Genomic DNA, 23,399 nt, shown 5'->3' with positions numbered 1-23,399 from the left:
GTGATGTTTGCTTAGCACCATCCTGAGTTTATCGCAGGAGGCAGTGGCTGAGCAAGGGCCAGGAAGTAATGGCAGTAACTCATTGGGATGGGGTGGGCGGGGGAGGCATGTTGAACGATTAGCAGCGGGCTGCCTCCCTCATGTTAGATGTTTTCATGAACCATGAACCACGAGGCCGGGGTGGGGGGGGAGAGATTGCAGTTTAGCATGCCAAGTTCCCTTTCGTGTGGAAAAATGAAAAGGTATTTTGAGGTTCTAGTTAAAGGTGAAGAGAGGAAGAGGGAGAGGTGATGGGAAAGGCAATGAACTCTTTCCCCTGGTTTGCCAGCAGTTAGAACAGGCAGGAGTCAGGAAGGGACACGTAGTCTTAGGCAACTTTTCAGGAGAGAGAAAGGAAAGGATTTCTTTTAAAACTAAGGAAAGCTAATACTTATTTAATATGTCGATAATCAATGAATTTAGTGCAAAGGTATAAGCCTCTATTTTTTTTTGTATTTCGCATTAAACAAGAATTTCGTATTTATAAATAGAAATGAGAGATTTATCATTTATCAATTATTTTAATAAAGAATTGTCTTTTATAGGCAAAAGCGTGGGTGGATCATTTACTGTACTCCTGCTTCTCCAGGTTACTCATATAGGAAGAAGCTTCACATACCCAGTCACCAAGGCCCACCTGGGGGAACCCCTCGATGTGGGGTGTCAGGCCTGGAGGCCTTCATCAGCTTCTCTGGCGCTTGGTTCTCAGATCTAATAACTGCTGAGGAACGACATACTGCGTTTCAGACTGATTCCCAGGGATTTCCTCCTGAAACGCCGAGTCGCTGAGAAGTCACATCCATGGTTTAGGGCCAGAGGCTGAACAGGCCTGTGTTTGAAGCAGCAGGGCCCCCACAAGAAGTCCTTTAGCCTGGGGGCTGCTGAATCAAGCAGCTTTGGAAGAGAGCTGAGCTTTGGGTAAATGTACTGAACCTGAAGCTTTTGGGGCTTTACCCACAACGGGCTAGCCTGCCTTTGTGCGACGGCTAACCTTAGCCTTGGTCCCAACCCTCTTTATGAGGAGAAAAACGTCTGATGGAAGGTTTGCTTTGTTCAGTAAATGGGGAGTGGTTTCAAGGGACTGAGTTGAGGAGAGGATACCAGCTTGGTTATGCGTTTGTGTCAGGACCAGGCTATTCCCCAGGCACGGAGGAGAGATGCTCCTTTGCTCAACTTTTGGAAGCTCCATTTGCCCTGGTAATAAGAGAACCAAACAGCTTCCTCTTGGAGCCCCATACCCAGGGTGTAGGTGATTTCCTTCTAAAGGTTGACTATTTTATTCTTTAAACATAGCTCCCACCCCCATCACAGCACATATCTTTCTTCTGCTTTTTGCAACAAAAACATTACTTTGCTCAAATTTGTCAGTTGAACCCTTACCTGTGGGGTCAAAGATGGGGGTCTCTCTTGGTGTGTTTTCCCAGAGTTTCACCTCTTTGTTTGGGTTTCTCTCAAACAGATTTCTTGATTTGAGTGCTGTATTCTGTGGCATCTTGTCTTCCCCACTGACTAGAATAGAGAAGACCCCATGGGCTGAGTTAAGTGAGGCTCAGTTGCAGGGAGAGAGATGACTGTGCCCCAGGGAAGGTGGAAGAGGAAGTGGGCTTAGGTCAAGAAGGGACAGCGAGCCCGAGGTGGTCTGGGTTGGAGCACAAGGGCCAGGGACAGGGCGCACTCACTGGTGAGGTAGCAGTCCAGGCTGATGGAGATATTGTCAAAAGCCACGGTGGCTCTGGATCCTTGTCCCCACCATGCGACAATCTGCAGCCAGAACCTGTACGTGTGTTAAAAGGAGTGTGTGTGAGGAACAACCTGGGTTGGCCATGTCTTAGGATTCAGCATCCAGCAAACAGTGCTGATACCCTGCGCCTGACCGTTTTTAGCAGCCTTACCTCACCTCAGAGCAATTGCAAGAGGGGAGCAGTCAGCATCTCTCCCTATATGTCCGGCACAGAGTACTGCCCTTTCTGAGGATTGTTCCGTGTGTTAATCCAATTTGGAGTTTGGGGCTTGGGTCTAGGACTCATGGAAACTCTGAGGAGAACTCGCTCACTTTCTAGGTGTGCCAGGTGGGTGGAAATGGGTAGGCTTTATATTCAGCTGGGGCTCCCAGGTAGAGTTGAAATCAATCAAATATGAAAATGCTCCTGTACCAACTGATAAAGGGCCACTGTCCCCTGAGAGCCCCTGCCTGTTGCCTCAGGCAGCCTGGCTACTTCCTTGGTGTCCCCTGAATTTCCCCATTAACCAGCAAACAAAACATTAATCCCTCACACGGGGGGTGGGGGGCGGGTGTCTCAAGGATCCCCAGTGTCCAGCATTAGTTCTGACTGGGGTTGGTCTGGACAGTGCCCAGCTGGTTGTTAAATATTAAATTATCTGACTACGGTCCCTGGGGGTGTTTGTAACTAATGCAGAGGATCATAAGTATTAACAGTAAACCGCTGAGATATTGTTGCTTTCCACCTCTTTCATAGCCTTGCAGAGTCAGGTCCTTGGACAGTGGCCATGGCAGACCGTGGAGTGGGCAAAACAGAAAACTCCTTTGGTTTGTTTCACTCTTGGGGAGTCATTCTCCTGGAAGGCTGTCAGTCAGCCAGACCTTTCCTGCTGCCACATGAACGTTTCCTGAGAACTTTCAAAACCTTTCCCACCTTTCAGAAAGTCAACCCAGAATGACCTGCAGAAGAATGTGCAGTTTCTAGTGTGGATGTTAAAACATCAAAAGAGGGATCCCGTGCCCTCACTTGGCGACAGGATAAACTACATGTGGGATGGCTGTACAATGGAATCCTGCTCCCCAATATAACAGAATAGACCAGGATACAGACTATAAAATAGATGGACCTCAAATGTATCACGCTAAGTTAAAGAAGACAGACAATAGGTTAATAGGTTAAAGACCTCATGATTCCATTCATACGAGTGACTCCTTTTACATGAAATGTCTAGAATAGGCAAATCTCTAGTGACAGATAGCAGAGTAGTGGTTGCCGGGGGCTAGGCATGGTGGGAACAGTATTGGCTGTAAACCAGCACAAGGGTTGTTTTTGGGGTGATGAGACTATTCTAAAATTGGATTATGGTGCTCTTTGCACAACTCTGTATGTTTGCGAAAAGTCATTGACATGTACACCTAAATCAGGTGAATTTCATGGTATAGAAATCATAGCTCAATAAAGCTGTCAGAAAAAAGGAGAGAGAGGGAACCCACACAGTAGCATGTTGGCAGCTAGGGCTGGCAAGAGCAGAAAACTGGAGAGTTGGCGGGAGTGGGAGACTGACAGTGGAGATGGCAGGGCAGAGAGGGCAGAAGAAACATAGGATACAGAGTGTTAACAGAGAGGGGAAATGCCCACAGGAAAGAAACATGCAGGAGAAAGAATGTTCACTCGTGATTTGCAGGAAGGGCAGCACAACTTTACAGTCAATGAGTGAACTGCTGGCCGGGGCTGGAAACCCCCGTTGTGCCCACGAGCAGATGACCTCTGATCAACACATAATGGGTTAGATGCTGGCTTGGCTATTCCTGGCCAGAGAACAATTACTGCCTTCTATGAGGGAAAGAATTGAAGCCACAAGCAAATAGTATGTTTGTGATTGATTATTCTTGACTGAACTACATAGCAAACGCATCTATGCCTTCAGCCATCTTGTGAAATCTGTTCATTCATCAAATCATCCTTGTTTGCAAGTCGCAATTAGAGGGTCCAAATCTGGTTCAATTCTAAAGAGAAAATTCCTGAATCTGTTTTACCCATGGCCAAGCCCACTGCAGCTCTTTTGGCCACATTCCCCATGGTGGTGTCTCCATCCCACCCTGCCCTTAGTCAGGATAGAGCAGCAGGAAGGGCTGGTGCTTGGTTGGGCATGGGTAGATAGGAGCCCCGTGGAAAATCTCCCAATCCTGTTCTGGGACACCTGGATGCTGGATGAGTGTGCATGAGGGACGGGCAGCAAGAGAAACCGCCCGCCCTGCCCAGCCCACTCTTGGCGATTGAGCATGTACATCTGACAGGCATCTTTCATAACAATCTTGATAAGCACCTACCTTGGATTTTCATTTCGTACACACCTATCTTGTATTGGGACCAGTCAAGGCCTATGGGGGATTCTAAGAGAAATCAGACAGGAACGCTGTATTCAAGTTGCTTACTGTCTAGTGGAGAAATTCAGGGTATATATGTCAGAGTAGGATGAGGTAGGAGGAGGAAGTGCCACATGGGAGATGTGGATAAAATGCTCCGATTGCTCAGAGGAAGCAGGAATCCCATCAGCCTGCAGAGACGGGGAGTACTTCACAGAGGAGGTTTTGAAGGAAGGAAAGGACTCAAAGATCTGGATGTGGGGATGGGAGCGGGGAGGAGAGGGCATCTCCAGTAGAGGTACTGGCGTGAGGGATGTGACAGAGCAGGACAGGGCCCCTCTGGCTTGCGTGTGAGGCATGTGGAAGAAGGTAAAGGTGATGAGAGGCATGTGTGTCTCACATGCCTACACTGGGTTTCTCCGAGTCTTGGCAGACTCACAGCTCCGGTTTCCCCGGATGTCCACGGGGAACACAGTCTATGGAGGAGTCCCCGGCTTGGGCCTGTGTAACCCCGGAACACAGCTAGGCTGGGATTCTCAAGTGGCAAACCACAGCCCTCATACTGCTGTCCCGATCGCTTTACAGCAGTTGCCAGCGTTAGGGAGATGCTGCTCCCAGGCCGCAAGAGAACAGGCACTCAGAGCTACTTGGAGATGGTGAATGGAAAGAACCTGTTCCCCGGTGGATGGAAGCATCGGGAAGGCAAAGCAGCCCGAAGCTCCTGCACAGCAGTGGGTAAGGGGCCCGTAGCCCACCTTCCTGATTCTCCACTGGGTCATCACCTCCTAATCTGTCATCCATAGGCCAATGGGCCATGCCAGACTCTGATTTCAATGCTGAGCTGCATCACGGGTGTACCATCCCCAAAGGCCTGGAGTGCCAGAGCCAGTAAATTACCTATGTGTGCCTACTAAGCATGTGGGGAGGGGCACAAATCCCTGTTTGTCCCTAAACAGCCCTTCCAGAGAAACTGGACATCTCCCCTACCTTCCTTCCTTATTGAGAGATTAGAGCTGCAGAGTTCTCAACCAGCCACCGGGACTCTTAGCATGGATGACGTGATGCAAGCTGGGGCTGGAATGGTTGCTAAATAGAAGAGTTTCTAAAGTGCTCTGTAAGGCAATGGCAGTGGCAGCTGCTGTTTAAAAGAGTTTGATTGACACTGGGAATTGCACATATTTTGAGTTAGGAACACTCACAACAATCAGGGAAGACTCAATCAGATGTCGACTCAGATGTAAACATGCGATGCTGTCTACCCAGGAGGCCACACCGCCAACCTTTCCCCAAATGCTCCAGACTCCATAGGCTACAGGGAAGGGAGAGGTGGGACAAAAGGTGTGGGAAGGGCAGGGGTGAAGCAGAGGCAGTCTAGGAATGGAGTCTGAGAATGGTAGGTGATGGGGTGGGGAGGGGACAGCAGAACCAATCTAGAAGTTTCTTTTCTGTGGGGGCACTGGCCAAGGAGTGGCCATTGAGACCACCCAGATTCAGGCTTCTCTACTTTGGATGGTACCTGGTTGTGTGTCTTTACCTGAACCTTAGGTGAAGAGCTCCTGTCTCTGCTCATCCTCTCCCTGCTGCAGATGGGTGAGATTTCCTCAAGGCTCTCAGAGTCTTTCTGGTCTTTCCACTCTTTCCTGCTGAGCCCCCCAAAAGTGTGCATACCAAGTCACTCTCCAGAGTCAGCCAGGGCCTCAGTTCTCAAGTTCTAGAACGTGCCAGGTGGACTTCTCTGGGACCAAGAGGAAGTTCTAGCATGTACCAGGTGGAGTACTCTGGGTTTGGGGGAAAGCATGGTCCATGCCATATCACTGCCAGGGTCGCAGAGGCCAGGGGGCTCTAATGAACATCCAGGTTACTCGGTTGCCCCTACCCCAAATCCTTAGCCTTGCAAGGGGAAAGGAAGCTGAGTCCCCATGGTGGAAAAGGCTTATCCGCCCTGTCTGTGGGCAGCCTGGTCAAGGAGAAGGGAAGAGCCAGTTCTTTGGGGCTCCCCCAGCTCCCTCACTGATTTGTGCTATTTATGAACATGGCAACTGAGCTCCCCTGAGCAGTGGAGATCTCACTCCTTGCCCCTCTATAGTTCACACCTGCTGAGCTCTTTCCGTTTCTCCAAAGAGGACACTTTTAATTGCGTGAGTTGTCGTTGCTTTTTCATTTTTTTGCCCACTGGTGTTTAGAGTTCATTGTTAAAACAGACTTGGCTAGAGATCTTGGTTGGAGCCTGGCTTTGCATGAAGAATGCATCCCTGACTCCGTCTTGCTCAGCTTTACAGACAGGCCTGTTGAAAGTGGGCCCTGGGGGATTCTTGGAGGTGGCCATTTGGGCAGTGGGCCAGAGTTCGAGGGGGTGGCTTTGGAATTGGGAGTCTCCCAGACTCACTGGGCAGATCTCTGCATAGAAAGTGCTGACGCTGCACATGCACAGCTCGAAAAATTCTGTCTCGTTCAGGCAACAGACTGTTAATGGACAGTGAATAAAATGCCTTATTTGCTACCCTGCCAGCCTTAGGGATTGACAAACCTAATTAAGTTCACTTAATGATTTTAAGTAGCTGACAGAAAGGTGTGTGTCTGAATGTGGGCTGAGGGAAGAGGAATGATGGGGTGAGAGGGCAAGGCAGAACGGCAGGACTACATTTGATGGATGGGTACCACGTCTCAGGTTCCCCAGTCAACCATTTAGTGGGCTCGGGAGGAGGGAGTGCTCGCATCCCCTTGGCAGCTGGGGCTTGTCTGGGCTCTGGCTGCTTAGGACAGAGCCGGCAGGTTCTGCTGAGGAAAAACACTTTCTCTGATGTCTCACTGCACAGTGGATTTGATCAGCAAAAGTCTTCTAAACTGGACTGTCACAAAGCTTGGGTCACATTATGCTTTTCTATTAGAATAATATATGTGATGAAAAAGCCCTGCTGAGTCCATCCTATTATCTGCGTAATTGACTTCAGTTACGCGTTGAAGAGGAGGGGCTGATGGCCAGCTTTGGTTTCCCAGGACCAGCCGTGGCCGGGATCAGGCATGTGCATCCTGACCCTATGAATCTTTGGCTCCTGCGCAGTGAAGTGGGGTGGCCTGGACAGTCCAGGCCAGACTCAGCAGTTGGGAGCACACTGGCTCCCACTCTCAGAAGTAATTTACCATCTCCTGACTCGGTTTCCCCTCTGGGCTTAATCACACTAAGAGCAGTGAGAATTCAGACAGAGTGCCTCCAGGGCGGCCAAGGGCCATAGAGATTTTTCACAATGAATCTGGCTTTGTGAGGAAGCCCTTTGGAGTGAATACGGGAGAAAATGAATTTTCAGTCAGGCCGAGCATACGTGAAGAATCACTCAGATTCTTCCAAGTTCTCAGTCCCAGGCTTCCAGGCAGTGGCTGTCTGTGCTCACTTCTGGGGGCTGAGACTGAAGGATCCCGTTCCCAATTTGTCCTGGCATGCCACCAATCAGGAAGGCCTGCCACAAGGCTGTTCCACAGTACTGCAGGGCGGGGAGAAGCCCTTCGCTAGCAAGTTCTAGTTTTTCTCTTTCATACTCTCATCTGGGTCACATATTAAGCTCTCCCCAGGTTTTGAGGGGGAAAAGTGAAAGGTAGATCTTGCTTGCTGGAACCCTGGCTCCGTGGGGGAGGTGCCTGTGCACAAAAATACCTGCCCCTTAGGCTCGAATGTGTCCAGTGTCCTGAGGGACGAAAAGTGATGTATTTAGGATTTAGGGGAGTGATAGGGAGAGGGAGAGTGGCGCAGAGTGAGGGAGAGGGAGGGAGGAAGGGAGGGGAGCGAAGGGGAGAGAGAGAGAGAGAGAGAGAGAGAGAGAGAGAGAGAGAGAGAGAGAGAGAGAAGACATGGGAGATCACCTTTTTCTTGGGCTGGATAACCCCATCGGAGTTACTAAGGCCAGACATTTCTGGAAGGCCAGTAGAAGAAGAGACCTGAAGAAGGAAGGGCAGGGACCTCTTGGGAGCATGACCTGATTTACCAGGTCACACAGGGAGATAGTAGCAGAGGCAAGATGGGAACTCAAGCCTCTCACTTCCCAGGTCACTTCTTTCACCATCCTTTGTAGAACTATCCGATTCTTTAATCTCATTTAGTCTCTCATATGTACTCCGTACTATTGGTGAAGTACAAGCCCCCTTGGAGGGCCGTCCAGAGCTAGAAAGTGACTGCATCCATTCTTCTCAGAGAGACAGGATGTCTGCTCTACTTTTCTCAGACACACAGACATTTCTAACACTGGCCTGGTCCTCTACCCTCTGTTGCTGTGCTGGCCTGTATCTTGGAGGGCTGAGATGGTGCCAGAGATGGCGGCACTCCCCATGGTGAGAAGACCCAGGGAAAGGGTGGTTGCTGGCTTCCTTCTCCCTTTATGAGGAGGGTGAATAAGCAGCCTTCTCTGTTTGGTGGAGGCTGAGTTTCAAAAGGTAAAGTGAAGACTGGGCTATATACTACTTGGTACTGGGTTATATACTTGGGACCCTGGGCAAGTCACTGAAACTTGTTAGGCACCATCTTGGTGTTTGAAAATCTATAATGTGGGTATTTTCACAATGGAAGTCTTTCTTTAGCATTGGAGGTTCCAGTGCATTGTTCCTGTTTTATATATTACATTTTAATTAGAAATCTCTGTTTCTTCAGGTAGTATTGTATCTCCCACTCTGCCTTTGAGCAAAAATTATTTGAGCACCTGTGATGAGTCAGGCACTGTGTCTAAAGCTGGGAGTATAGAGATACATATTAATAACGTGGACCTTGACCTTGAAGAATTTGGACAGATTTGTAATTCACATTATTCACTGACCAGGGGATTTCTTTCTAAAGTCCCTTTTAGTTTCCCCCCCATAGAGCTAGAATCTACACAGTGAGCTTGAATCTGGGCAGTGAGAGAGAAGTCAAGAAAGACTTGGAAGACCTGAATGCCTAGAAGGTTGGCAGAGCTACAGACAGAAGAATCACTCAGAGGCAGGTGTGCTGGTGGGGGACACATTTAAAGTGTTGGTGGGATGCCAATTAGGCAGCTGGAAACTCAGGTTGGGATTCAGGTGGAAATCAGGAGTATGAGTCATCTGCATGGAGGTGAGGATGGAAGCTGTGAACATCAGTGAGGTTCTTGGAGAACAGTGGATAGAGAATTGGATTCTGCTTTGCTTCAAATATCAGCAGCCAGTTAGCCCTTAAATTCTAAACTTCATGCCAGGTACAGAAGGGACTGAGAACCACAGGGCTCCGTTTTCAGAGGCACTAAGAGTTATGGAAAACATATGCATCTGTTGACTTGTAAACTGAGATGTGGATATTACCAAGAAAATCTTGAGCAGATCTGAACATCCTGTTACTCTAAAAGGGGTTCACTTACTGCCACGTTGAGTGACTACTTCTGAAACCAGGCTCACAGGCCGAATCTGTCTCACTGCTTTGCACTCTTGATGGTGGAAACTTAGCAATCAAAAGCAAGAACTGGTCCCAAACATCACAGTAAATCAGTGTTAGAAATAAGATGTAAAGCTCAGAATTGCTAATTTACTCCTTGCTCCAATGATCTGAGATATTTTTTGAGGAAGAAACAGGGCCAGATCCTTCCCGAGTTATGAATGTTTGACTTGTACAGGTCACTGCCTGGTGACAGCACACTACATTGCTGAGCCACCAGTCACATCGCCCCCTCTTCTCAGAGGGACAACCCAAGGCTGCCCTGGGCCATGATGCCACTTGGAAGGCAGCAGAAGGGGCCTCTTCTCCTCCAGCTCCTCTTCCCTCTTTCAGAGCTCCATTTCGAGGCTCCAATCATTTCACATTTGGTCTCTCACAAGAACCTCCAACAGTGTCCACACTCTGGTTTCCTAGCCTCCAGCCCATCTCTGCTCATTGGCTCTCTATCTCCCACAGCCCCGAGGCCTAATGGCCACACTGAGCCTCCCTACAGGAGATTCCTCAGGATTCTCTGACACAACCTAGTTGGCTATTCTTGAACCCACATAAGACATTCCTGTCTATTTATCCTGATGGCCTCCTTTGGAATGCCCTGTCCCTTTAACATTTCCCTAAGACGAAGTTTTCCTTATCATCAGAATCTTATCATAATCCCATTTTCTCAGTGACAGCTCCCCTAACACATGGAGGTCACTGCACCAGCTCAACACTGCTCTGGGGGACCCTGCACAATGGCTGTATGTGTTGTGACTGTTTGCCTATCAATGCATGTGCTTTGCGTCCCTGCACAGTAGGCAAGCCCTGTGACGTGGCAAGAGGCTGGGTCATATGCACCTTTCCATCCTATGTACTTGTTGAGGGCTTAGTAATATATGTTTGCTGACAATGTGACAGCCAATAAAACCTCCAGTCCCTTGATTCCCTGTCTTGCACACGAGGATATCTGAATGTGACATTTTATGCCAGTGACTTCCAAATGTGGTGAAATGTCAAAATCACCTAGGGAACTTTTAAAATAGATATATTTCTGGGCCCAATATATGATCTACTGAATCGGAATCTTTGTGTATGAAGCCCAAAGTTCAAGACTGATCAATGCTTAGAGTAGCTAAATAAGGAATCAGTATTCTCAAATGATAGTCTGATAGATTCTTTGGGTTATTCCATGAGACAACACATTGGTTTTTTTTTTTTTGTTTTGTTGTTGTTGTTTTTTTTTTTCATTAAACCCATTTCCCTTTCTTATGGGCACCCAGCTAGACTACATTCCTTAGCATCCCTTTCAGTTAGATATAACCATATGATTGTATTCTAGTGAACAGAAAATGAGCTGAAGTGATGACTCATAAAAATCTTCCTATGCTAGACCCCAACACCCCTGATGCTCTTTCCCCATTGGTTATCTGAATGCCAGGATTTCTAAAACTGGAGAAAGGAGGAGCCACAGGGAGAAGAAACTGGGTCCCTGAATGACTAGATGGAAGGCCACCTATCAATTGGCACATTCATTTCAAATTTCACGTGAGCAAGAAATACATTTCTGTTTGCACAACTCTGAGGATTAGAGGTTTAATGTTACTTTGGGTAGTGGTACCCGGACTAACATATCGTGTAGCCCAAGCCCAGTTCCTCAGGTGTGTTCAATGCACTTGGCGTGGTTGGGTTGATGACTAACGCACTGCTGGGTGGGGTGATGGGTCAAGGTAGCCCTTGGCTGGCTGCAGGACTCTGAAGTACCCTCCGCTCACAGTTACAGCCTTTCCCCACTGCACACTCTCCACCAGTCCAGGATGAGCGACGTGCTGAGTGAGGCACGTGAATGGATTTAAGGAGTGCGGTCTCACACTCTGGGATGCTAATTCTTGCCTGCCTCTGGGAAGGTAAGGAGGACAAAGCCAAGTTGCTTACGAAGGCTTTGAACTTGATGGGTTTAGTCAGTCACCTTGCTTGGCCTAAAAGTGCCCTGGAGCCCACCATTTTCTCTCAGCTCAAAGAATGGATTCAGCCTAATGATATTAAGCACGGGGAGGTCCTCGGCTGCTGCAGCTTCAGGAAGGACACTGGCTGCTACACTTGGTTAGGAGTGGAGAGCACCTTTCGTTTTCTTCATCCACTGGGAGGAAGACCCCGGAAGGGCTGGGTGTTGCCTGTGTGTACTCAGGGCAGTCAGACGCACCTCAGGAGGGGCAGGCGCCACCCTGGGGAAGCAGAGCCTTGAGGGCTCCCCCCACCCCTGCTCCCACTCTGACTTTGGAGCCTGTGGGGCTGCTTCTAGTGAGTCCCCGATGTGCATCTGTTGATGTGAGTGAACCAGTGCAGCCTCACCCAGGACGACAGTCATCACTCTCGGCTTCTATTGGCGTGGGCATATCCGGCACAGGAGAATCCCAAAGTGGCTGCCAGAGAGGTTCCTGTTTGGAAGTGAGGTGTCCCAACAGCTGGGCCTTTTTGGGTAGCATGCTGTTCTCGCTGTGTCCTTCCCACACCTACTACCCGTTGGTGCAACAGCCTTTCCTGCCAGCTTCCTCTGGGGGCTGGGGCTCTGTCGCGTGTCCGGGTAACTCACCCTCTGGCACTGAGTAGGACAGTAAGTGTTGGCTGGAAAAATAAATCCGTAATATCCAGGTGATTCAAAGGTATTACCATTTTACACCTGAGCATCCTCACAGGGTCCTCCCTGGGGAAGTGGAAGGAGACAGAAGCAGCAGGTCTAAGGAGGAGTCTCTATGCTTAGCTACCTGTAGGTCCTTGATGTAACCTCTCTTGCCTCAGTGTTCTCACCTGACAAGGCGATGACATGTGCCCTAACTACCCAGAGGTGTGGGACAGAGTGGGCACCTCATGTTGTGAAGGAAAATCACCAGGGAAGGGAGGTGCCTGGTTGCTGTGAGTGGGGCACCATGAAGGCAAAGTGTGGGGAGCTTCAGGAGCTGCCGTGACGGTCAGAGCAGCCTGCCCAGCAGCGGGGCAGCAGGACGGGGTCAGGAGGGGGGCTGCCGAGTGTGTCATCTACTCTTCCCACAGCCATGGCTCCTCCCTGGGGAAGGATGGGTTGAGGCAAAGCAGTTACAAATGGAACCTTGTGGGGAAGGGGAGGCAGGCGGAAGGTGAAGACCGCATGCACGGCCGGACCATCTGGTGGCTTCTCTGAGGGACCGTGTTAGCCACCGTGTGGCCTGGAACTTCTGTGTCAGTCCTTATGGACGTGAACTTTCTTCTCCACTTAAAGGGTGATTTGTTAGCTGTAAAACTAAGTATATTGTATTTTTATGCTTTTGTTTGACATGGCACATTAATATATTTGCAAACCAGAGATGCTTATCAGAACCTAGGCTCTAGTTTCGAATTGGAGATCGTCAAAGGCATGCTAGTGTGGTGACTTGAAAAGGCACACAGGCAGGGGGCCATAGTGCCCTAGAAGGAAAAAGGGAGACTCTCCCTGTGTTGCTGGGCTGCAGGTGTGAGGGAAGAAAGGCAGGCAGGGTGGGGCTGGGCAGGGAGGGGTCTTCAGCAGCAGCTGGTGGTGCAGAGTTAAGATGATAAATTTCAGGGGCTGGATGAAGCGAAGAAAAAGCTAACTCAAAATGAATAAGAGGTGTGGCCTAAAATAATCCCAAACGAAAACAGTTTGTTAACAATGGCTGCCATTTATCAAATTTTCTACTATATGCCAAGCAGTGTGCACTCATTTCCTCAGGCACGTCTGCAGGAAGCTGACTAACCTAAGGGTTAAGGGAAAATAATTTCACCTCTTTAGACCTCAGATTCCGCTTATCGAAAAGGGAATTAACTATAGTATCTACCCACAAGGGGCTGTTTTAAGGATGAAATGAGATAATGCGTGTTGAGTGCCTGTCACAGGGATTGGCCCACAGTAAGTACTCAACAAAGCTGGCTCTAATATCACTGTTTATAACTCTTCCCATGGCTCTATGAGAAAGCTGGGATTCAATTGACAAAAATGTGAATTAGACACAACTTTTCCAGGGGTGTGTCTAGGCCTGTAAACTAAGGTTCACTGGAAATATCTGGATTTCTATTCACTAGAATTTACTATTTCTCTACTCAGGTTAGAAATCGTAATGAAAATGCCCCTCTGATGCCTTTCTTATCACAGAAAGATGCTACATAAAGGGAGAGTATTGTTATTGATAACACTCCATATAAAATGGGAATTCTTTGGATGAGAAACAAGAATGGGAAAAATCGTGGCTTTGTGGAATTTCTGGTCTACGCACATGAAGATATAACCCTCAGTTTCACCAATCTGATTTGAAAGACACATTTGTGAAACATACCACTCATTGTTTAGGGCAAGGATGCAAAGGGAACAGAAAATCTAAATATCTCCAGAGGGAACATTTTTTCTTGTTAGACTCTGTATGTAGTGGACAGCTAAAAGCCTTTATAATGATAATGCTGGGGAATAGAGCCTGCACATGTGTGATAAGTTATGTACTTTCTATTTGGCTATATGATTGCAGTGATTTGTGGGACATGATTTGATCCATGGTGTTTCCAAACCCATCTCGTGATGAGTAAGAACTTAGCATCTGCTTCTGCTCTGTAAGCATCAACGTTTAGGATGGTGTGGGAACACTGTGTTTCATTTAGTAAGATATATGATGATAAAGAGGAAAACTTGGGGTACATCCCTGCAACAGACTGACATTTAGAATAAGGGAAGAGAACTTGCCTTTCTTCCATTTTGAGAAAAGGAAGAATTAATTCCAACAGAAAGAGTGGCAACAGAATGGGGAGAAGGGGAGCTGATGAAGTGGGGAATAAATGAAGAAAACTGGTTATATGAGGTGGATATAAAGCAATGAGAACTTTTAAGCACTCATCGTGCCAGTATTTGAGTTGGTGCTGTCCTTCAAAATGACCTTGAGAGCATGTATCTGTATTCCAGGGATGTTGCCACTGCTCAAAACATCTTGGGCACTGCTCTTGGGGATTTATCTTGTCACCCTTATGGTGTGGTTGTAGTTAGTATCACTTCGTAATGATGACAGACTATGGCATTATTTCTATCACTTGGCCTATTTGTAAATGGACAGAAGAAGTATCATTCCATGGATCAATGTCTCCCTGTCATCAGCCTTGATACACCAATGGCAAATTCTCTGAGCCTTTGCAGAAGGTGGGAGCTATCTGAATATAACACTTGGCTCTCAAGTGCTCAGCTCTAGATCTGCCTACTCACGAGGACAAAGACACACAATTTAGAGCAAAGTCTTTCATGTAAAGAGATTCCAACAGGACAGTAACCATAGACAAAGAAAGCACAGGTACCAGGCGAGTCTCTAAAGAGAATTCCTTGTCACAAGAGTAATAAATGCTGTTTTGGGGTTCCCTCTGACAAGGCACAGGTATTGATTTGATAACAGAACATTTTTCAGTAGTATTTATTATAATGGGATTTTATCTGTTTTGTTAGGCACAAGTTGAACAGAGGAAGCACGTTAGATAGATTCCAACAAGTGAAATTCTCAGTTAATTCAGCTAGAATTTGGAAATATATGCAATTTCCTTCAACTCATTCTGCCAACACATATTTATTAGACATGTTATGTGTCAGGAATGGTATTAGATGTTCAAGAAACAGTGATATATATGACAGACCTGACCTCTCTCTTGCTGGTATATGTTCAGATATTGGAAAAAACAGATAGTAAAGAGTGACAAGTTATCATAGGAGTGTTTTAATAGCCGTGAGAATATATTGTAGGTTTACGATATAGTCTAGGGGTCTAGGAAGACTTCTTTAAAAAGTTAAGGAGATAAAGGTACAAGAAGAACTTTTCAGGCGAAGATAGTAACAGGTACAAGAGCCCGGAAGTAAGAATTTAGCACAGTACAACTGAATTGAAACAAGTTCAGTGAGGTCACCAGGTAGAATAATAAAGAAAGAATGGTATGAAAAGAGGCTGGTGAAGTTAGGGATGGACAGATCACACATGGGCCTAAATAAAGGTTTTATTAAAGGAATTTGAGAGGCACCTTAAAAACCATGGGAAGCCATTGAAGGATTTTTAAAATGGGAAAATGATTAAATTTGTATTTCAAAAAGTGTATTCCAGCTGTCTTGTGTAGACTGGATTGGGTGGGGACAACAAAATGGAGCCAAGGAGACAAGTTGGGAGGCCACTGCCAAATCCAGGCAAGAGGATCGTGGCTTAATTAAGTTAGTTGCATGTCACGCCCAGGGGGCATGACTAGTGTCTAGAGACTGGGAGCACTTTAGGGCTAGCCTGTAAGGCCTTAAAAAGTTGCTTTAAAGACTTTGTAAAGTGTGGCAGTTGGGGAACCTGGGAGCAGAGGTGGTTTGGGACAGCATAGGGAGTCAAGTTCTTGCCTCTTCCAGGTCCACGGTTGGGGAGCTGTCCAGGAGGTGGGTGCTGAAGACTGAAACTATGTGGGACCTGCCTGAGGAAGCTTCTTGGGCTGTGGACAGGTGGTGCAAGGTGCTAACACCAATGGAGGAAGGGAGTTGGTTTTTCTTTGTCTTTTATCTATTTTCTTTGTCTCATTGCCTTATTGATTTCCTTCCTCTACCTTTTCCCTTCTCGCATTTTCATTTTCTGCCAATCTGGGCAGCTAGACCTCACTCTCCCTGGAAGAAAGAGGAACGAGTGTGCCTGTTGCACCTTCTCTATCAGAGACTTACCCTTATAAGGAGGCAACAGAGCATTGATGACAGCAAGTTCACAAGAACCCTCATTCCATCTTAGGGTTGGATGACTAGTTATTATTGCTAAGTTGGCCATCCAGCCTCTTCGGAGGACTTAGGTGGGGGAGACATTATGTGGAGGAGATGTTATTATTATTATAATTATTATTAGTAGTTATTAGTGACTAAGCATTTATGTGGGCAGGCATTTCCCCAAGCACTTTCCTTCCCCAACCCCCTAAGACGGTAAATGTTATTATTGCTCTTTTATAGGACATGGCTTGACTTGGAAGATCAGACGTGATCTGTGCTATTTCTTCAATAAATTATCTGAGGCTACATAACTGGGGGATGAGAATGGAGGGCATGGGAAATAAAATTCATTGATACCTACTATATATAGATGGTTTTGATAGTCATTGGGTGTCGTCTCATAACAATCCCGTGAAGTCCTATTGTTATTATACACATTTCACAGATGTGGGCCCTGAGGCTCAGCAAGATTCAGTAATTGGCTAAGGTCACACAATTGGTAAGTGGGTGAGCCAGTTTTTAAACTTGGGACTTTCTGATTCTAAAGCCTATGCTCTTTCATCCACAGTGCTTTTGTTGTTTTATGGGCCAGTCACATCTACAGTCTAGTTGGATTTTAGCAAGTGAAAACCCCTGTGCCTCATCCTCCTGCAGTTCCATTTGTCTCTGGATCTTGATCTTCATATATCATCTCTAGCTCTGGGTGGGATGGGGGTGGGGCAGGGGTGGCTTCCCACATCAGAGTGTTTCAGTGGTCTGCAGGCTCCCCGAGAATGGGGGCACTTGTGTATTCTGTAATCACACACTTATTAAGTCATGAGGCATCAGCAAACCAAGCTGGTCTTTGTCTGGATCTGCACTGGAGAGTGTGGCCTCATTATCAATATTGGAAATGTCAGTCTGGTAAACAGCCTTCAACAGGGATGGGGGAGGCTGAGAACAAAGTCTTTTTCAGACAAAACTCTAGTGGATGGGAGTGAATAGCATCAACATCTTACTTGCTATAAATCCCCTGGAGTGGCCACGAAAGAGAGAGGACTTGCTCGATTGAGGTGAAAAACAATCCTTTTGATTCATCTGAATTAATTTAGCATCTCCCAGGAGGGAGGGCTCTGGCCTCACCCTCCTGACCTCCATCCCTTGCACACAGCCCCACAACCCCAAAGGACAAAAGACTAGTTGATGGTGGGAAGCGCCCACACTGCCCCTTCCTTCACTTTAATTAAATCCATTTGTCCTGGGGACACTGAGCCTTAGGATGTCCAAAGGCTTTGATCTTTAACCCACAGACATGGAAGGAATGAGAAGCTCGTGCTCAGAGTGAGGCCAATGGCTTCTCCCTCTGACAGCACAGCTCGAGTTATGAGCTCATGGAAAGAGCAGACTCTATGAAGTTTTGGTGAGAAATTTGAGACTCAGCTTTACATTTGCAAAGCTGTGTACCAGCTGAAATCACCCTCTGCCTTGCCTTAAGCCCTTTGCCCTCATTTTTTGAAGGTGGATCTACCAGGCTGGAAATTTTAATTTATTTCAGGGGTCTAATGCAGAGGTTGCTCAGGCTTGTAGGATTTGGTATTTAGCCTATTAAAGGTGACTCTTCCCTTTCCAGGTCCATTTACCTGCCCACTTTATAGATATAACCCCCTGCCCTTTTTGGTCTGGAGAATATAAGCATCAAGTGTCGAGGCTTCAACGTGATACACCAGTGTGTCATGTGAGCTGCGCTATGCTGGGCCATCTTTACTCAAGCATTGTTTACTCCAGGCCGACTGCAGGTGGCAGACTGGTGCCGTTCTGGGGAGACAAGTGACAGCTGAACTCAGCGGTTACTGCTACAGTGCCACAGAGCCACATGGAGTTAACGATCTTCTTCTAGTCCAACACACTCAGTTTAAAGATGAGGAAACTGAGGCCCAGAGAAGTTAAAGGTCACAAAGGTCATTAGTGATAGAATCTAAATAGGAAGCAGGGCCCCTGATAAGTCCTACTCTGTTTACTGAAGAATTTGTCATTCATCTCATCCGCCTGCTTCTGGGGCCTGACGCCACACAGCATTGGACTTAGATCGACCTGAGCGTCTGTCCTCACTCTGATGCCAGCGTGGTGCTTCACCAATTTGGTTCTCAGTTTCTTCCCTTGTCAAAATGGCAGGAGTGGGGAACGTGATAAGACCAATCCTACCTGCATCAGAGATTTTGTTGTTGTCAATAAGGAATAAATAGTCAAAAGGGAGAGTAAGGAAGAATCTATTAAGTAAGAAAAAATGCTATATAGATAAAAAGCCTAATTATTATTTGGGAGTGATATGAGTTCTTCCGTTTTATTTCTTCTTGAGGATATTGGAGACAGCCAATCAGGCCAGGCCAGAGATGTGAGAGGTGAACACTCATTAGCATCAACGTCCCTTAAAGAAACATGGTACTCTCTGTAAGCATGAAGAAAGTGTGTGTGCACGCATGTGTATGTGCACATTTGTGTATGTACATGTGTATGTGCACTCTGGATGTGTGTCTTGGGTAGAGGGGGTCGGGGGAGGGAAGACAGGCCCTCCTTCTGCATTTCGGCTGATAGAAGGAAAGAGAGTGATGGAGATGAGTAGAGACCCACCTGTCGGCCACATCGAGGAGAGGTAGCACTGCCCACTGCCACAAGCTCAGGCCTTCATTGGTGGCAACATGCCAGATCATCCTGCTTTGTTCCTTCCCAGTTTTGTTCTCCACCAGCACCAAGGAGACGTTTCCCTGCAAGTCTCCACGGATGAGCCAAGACATTCGGAGCTGCAAGGGAGAGAAGAGCCAGAGGACATGATATGGAAAGGAAATTTTAGGTCCCTTCCTGGAGTTCTCAACCCTAAAGGATTTTTCTGGAGACTCAGCAGAGGTCTGCCTAGCGAGGAGAGCTGGATGCCCACAACCTGATCTTGCTCACTGTTTCCCAAAGGACTTTAATTAAGGTGCAAGGAGCTGGGCAGGGGCAACCAATGGGCAGTTTTGGAACTTTGTTCAGCTTCCTGTCATCACCCTAAAGTTCACAAGATTCTGCCTTTGAGGTCATAGCAAGATCAATGGGGGTATTAAACGAACTTCCTAAAGAAGACCCAAACATTTTTGTCTGTGACCTTGGGCAAGTGATTTTGTGACTCCATTTCTTTGAGTATGTGGGTATCATAGATTTTCATTCCTTTCCTAAAGACTCTAATAGTCTTATTTGAAGGCTACCATGTCATGTGTTAGCTAACTGGAGACCCTATGACTTGGTACCTGTGGCCATTGGTGAGCAAAGGTGAGAAAAAAATCTGCATATCAAGATCTTTTAATCTGGTTGTCCTTCAGAATGAGAATGCCCACTTTGCCACAAGGAAGCCACAGTCATATGTTTTCAGTGTGTATTTATTAAAGGTTTCTATGGCATTGCTCACTAGACCTCTGAAAGGGAATCGTGGCTAATGTTTCTAAGAAAGTTTAAGTGCAGTCATGCCCAGAGGCCGTCTACACTATATACAAGGTCTCTGGTCTTTGTGTTTAAAGTAATAGAGATTGTATGTTTGATAGAAACAATTCACAAACATCATTTAAAAGTTAGGACAACTACAGCATATCATTGCCCCAAATAATCCTGTTCAGATCCTGTAATAAAAGTTGCTTCTCCAGAAAGGAAGGTAAAATATGCCCTCTGCCAGCTGGAGTTCTCATCAGTTATGGCGCCTTTTTTTCTCTGATTCTCATTGTTTGAAGACATCCTTCTTTGTAAATCACTGCTGCTTTGTCTCCCAGTCCCTGAATTCACGGCTGCCTCACAATTTGGTCAGAGAGGTTATGGGCCATGAGGCACTGAAGCAGAAAGTTTCCTAGGTTGCATACAACCCCTTCACCACCAAGGCCACACCTGGCATTGGGGCGTCCAGGTGCTGTTCTACTTCTCAGACCCTGAGTCAGGTAAGCCTGGTCTATAACCCTAACCTCTTTACTTACCCTTTCTATTTCCCCGAATGCAGAGTGGCAAATACCTGTCTCCATTGAGACCTTCCACAATAATTTAACAAGACTGTTACATTTTTTTCTGGTGCCACTTGGCTTTCTTGTGCAATCTGGATGCTGTGACTGGAAATTTCAATCCTACTCTTGCTAACTAAATTCCCTCAGCCCTTGCTCTGCTGTGCCCAGCTAAGGATAATGCTTGCCACATGCTTCTTGGCTGCAGAATATTGCTGATTTGGACTTCTGTGAAATCAGACTGTTGAACCTCAATGCCCTGGATGGTTGGCGGTACTTAGTCATCCACTGTTGATTTCCACGGTTGATTTCTAAACACATGTAGCACAATGGGTGTTTCAAACGCTTCCTCAAAGAGATGCTGTCACCTCTTGATCCCCAATTCCTGATCCATTATTTTGATTCCTATACTTTACTGAAAACGTTTACTATACCAGGTACAATCTCCTTCAGCCTCTTCTTCTTTTTTTTCCTTCTTCTTCGGCATATCTATTTATCTACCTCCTCTCTTCCTTGCCTGTCTTAGAGGAAGATGTAGCCTTTATTTTTTTTCTACATTAACCCCTAATCACTTCACCGCCCCCTAGTCCTTGTTCTGTCAATTCTTTCTCCTACTTTCTCCAGCACCTTCAGAGTCTCTCTACCTTCTGGCTCTTCTGCCTACAAATAAAATAAGGTTTTACCCACCATGGAAAAATATCCTTTATTCGATCCTGTTAGCTGCTTTGGCTTGCAACCTATTTCTGTACCTCCATTCAGATGCTAACCTCTTGGATAACTGGTAGGTAACTGCTGCTTCTATTTCCGTGTCATCCATTCTCTCTTTAATTTCTTTCAACCTGACTTTATCCTCATCACTTTAACAAAGCAACACTCACCATGTCCTTTATAACTTATTCTTTGAACACTTTCCATCGCCTCCTAAAGTGCTTCTCCCTCTCCACTCTTCCTGCCTTCTCAATTCTTTTGTATATCTGTCACATTTTCCCATTTATCACTGCAACCTGTGACTCTTCAGTGGTTTCTCACTCCCTCTCAATTAATAGCAAAGCATTCACATTCCTTTATAATCTAAGCAATCCAACATTTTGTCCATAAAATGAATATTTATTGAGCACTTATGCTGAGCCACATGTGTCCACCATTCTAGAATGGTCTAAGAGCTCTAGAGGCAGAGGTGTCTGAATTCAAAACCAGGTCTTACCACTTTAGTCATTTTGAAACTCAGTTCTCTATTCTCTAAGATGGGAATAGGTTTATCTACCTTATAGGGTTATAATGATAATTAAATGAGATAATACGTAATGTAATAAAATGTCGGAAAGGAAATTTGGCTGAAGCACTGAGGCACTAGATACTACATTTCGAAGGCAGTCTGCGAGCACAGTGATGCTGAACCTTCAAGGGCGGTGGATGACATGGGTTACATAATTCTTAATTCCTCAGCCATGATTTGAATATAAAAAAGCTGGTGGTTGACTATCAAAAGAGAGTCTTTGGGATGTGCGTTTGGTGTATCACGATTTCTACCTAACTTCACCCTTCTGCTAAGAAGGTTCCCTCTTCATCCTCATCAAGAGAGAGTGATTTTAATGATACTGTACGAAGCACATGATAACCCCAGCAGTTTGGGGAGCATGGTGGATTGGTGTCTGTCGCCTACCTGGAAAATCTTAAGTATGAACAAGAGGCTGGTTGACTGCTGTGATGGCAGAGCAAAGGAGAAATGGCAGCATTGGGTGGCCTGCACTCCCAGAGTTTGCTGGGGCAAAAAATGCATGAGAGTTGCACATAGATGAGAGTCAGCCGCGTATAAGGGAGTCCATGAGGGTCATTTTAGATCCTGTCTGAGAGGCTACTTGGAGGAGTAAACAGAAGTCAGTCAAAAGAAGCTGCAGGTATCTTGAGATGCCCAAGGGCAGAGGAAGGAGTACGTGACCACCTGGAATGGAGACATATAAGTCCCAGTCAAGGTAAAAGACTCCCAGTCATAGTGGAGGGGGTGAGGAGAAAGGAAGATCTCCAAAGAAACCCCAGAAGTGCCCCGGTGAGACACAGTAAGCCTTAAACTTTTGTCACATGTGGAGAATACCAATGCCACAACAGTCCCTGTCAAGTAAGAGCTCTACTGCTCACCTTATGTCTCCTCCCTCCCTGCACTTATGACCTTGAAAGGTCAGAAGTTAGCAAGGCACAGTGATCTGAAGCTGAAGGTGAACAATAATGAATGTCAACTACAATTTATATGTGTGTGTGTGTGTGTATATATATATATATATATATATACACATACACACACACACATATATATTTACAAGAAGTGGAGTACAGCATTAGGAATAGAGACAGTGGAAATGTAATGGCTGTGTGCGATGTCAGAGGGGTAGTAGATTGGGGGAGGGGGGGTTATCACTGTGTGAGGGATATAAATGATAAATGTCTATTACATTGTTTTGTGCACCTGAAGCTAATAAAAAATATCTTTATTAAAGCAATTTTCACCAAAAAATAAAAAATAAAAAAAGAGAAGCTGTACATATATAAAGTGGAAGAAATAACATGTACAATAAAATTGGAAGGGAGAGTTCAAAGAAAAAAAAAAAGGAAGTTAGGTAGGCACAGAAGAGAGCTGGGTGAAGCAGAGAAATCAATGCCCATTCTTTCCCTGACTTCAGGCTTTTCATCTGCAAGAGGGCTAAGTGTGGTGGGGGTGGGGAGGGAAAGAAGCCCAGACTTTAAAGAAAGATTGAAGTTTAGATCAGGTGGGCGTTTTGATTTCTAAGTAAGGCTGTGTTTTGTGTTTTGAAGTGACTGAAGAACTGTCTGTATTACCTTAGAGCAACCAGATAAGTAGGAGGGTCTGCCAGAGTTTTCACCCAGTCGTCTACACACGGGGACGCAATGAATGTTGGTTCCCACTCTCCTCCACAGCAGCCTACCTGCCAGCTTTGCACCTACTTAGCATTTTTCTGCTTCTTGCGTTTGATCCTTCCATTTCCTCTACCTGCTCTTTCCTTATTTCCACTTAAAAAAGATTAAGTCTCTTTTGTTTTCAGGGAGCCTTTTCTTATCATCAACTTTAGAAATGATCTCCGCCTCCTCTGAAATCTTGTAATTGGCGTTACTGGGACCATCACGGGGCAGAGC

At 46.3% G+C, this 23,399-nt stretch overlaps 1 protein-coding gene and 1 long non-coding RNA gene across 2 annotated transcripts in view; one reads left to right on the top strand and one right to left on the bottom strand.

The window, feature by feature from the left end:
- ALK (ALK receptor tyrosine kinase) overlaps window positions 1–23,399 on the bottom strand; it is a 641,950-nt gene that overhangs the window by 64,918 nt on the left and 553,633 nt on the right. Inside the window, exons 9-11 of the mRNA XM_074331841.2 lie at window positions 18,868–19,037; window positions 1,719–1,813; window positions 1,420–1,548 (exon numbers count right to left, since the gene is read on the bottom strand). Coding sequence (XP_074187942.2) covers window positions 1,420–1,548; window positions 1,719–1,813; window positions 18,868–19,037 — 394 coding nt within the window. The remainder of the gene's footprint in view (window positions 1–1,419; window positions 1,549–1,718; window positions 1,814–18,867; window positions 19,038–23,399) is intronic.
- On the top strand, window positions 15,920–16,625 carry LOC148758955 (uncharacterized). The gene is made up of 2 exons (XR_016019861.1): window positions 15,920–16,021; window positions 16,501–16,625. It is a non-coding gene; the product is annotated as an uncharacterized LOC148758955 (long non-coding RNA).

Source organism: Rhinolophus sinicus, chromosome 2 (genome assembly GCF_057876585.1).
Source record: "Rhinolophus sinicus isolate RSI-liver-muscle chromosome 2, RSI-T2T, whole genome shotgun sequence".
Lineage (NCBI taxonomy): Eukaryota > Metazoa > Chordata > Mammalia > Chiroptera > Rhinolophidae > Rhinolophus > Rhinolophus sinicus.
Note: the sequence above shows the minus strand (reverse complement) of the source record. Positions and strands in the feature narration are given on the sequence as shown.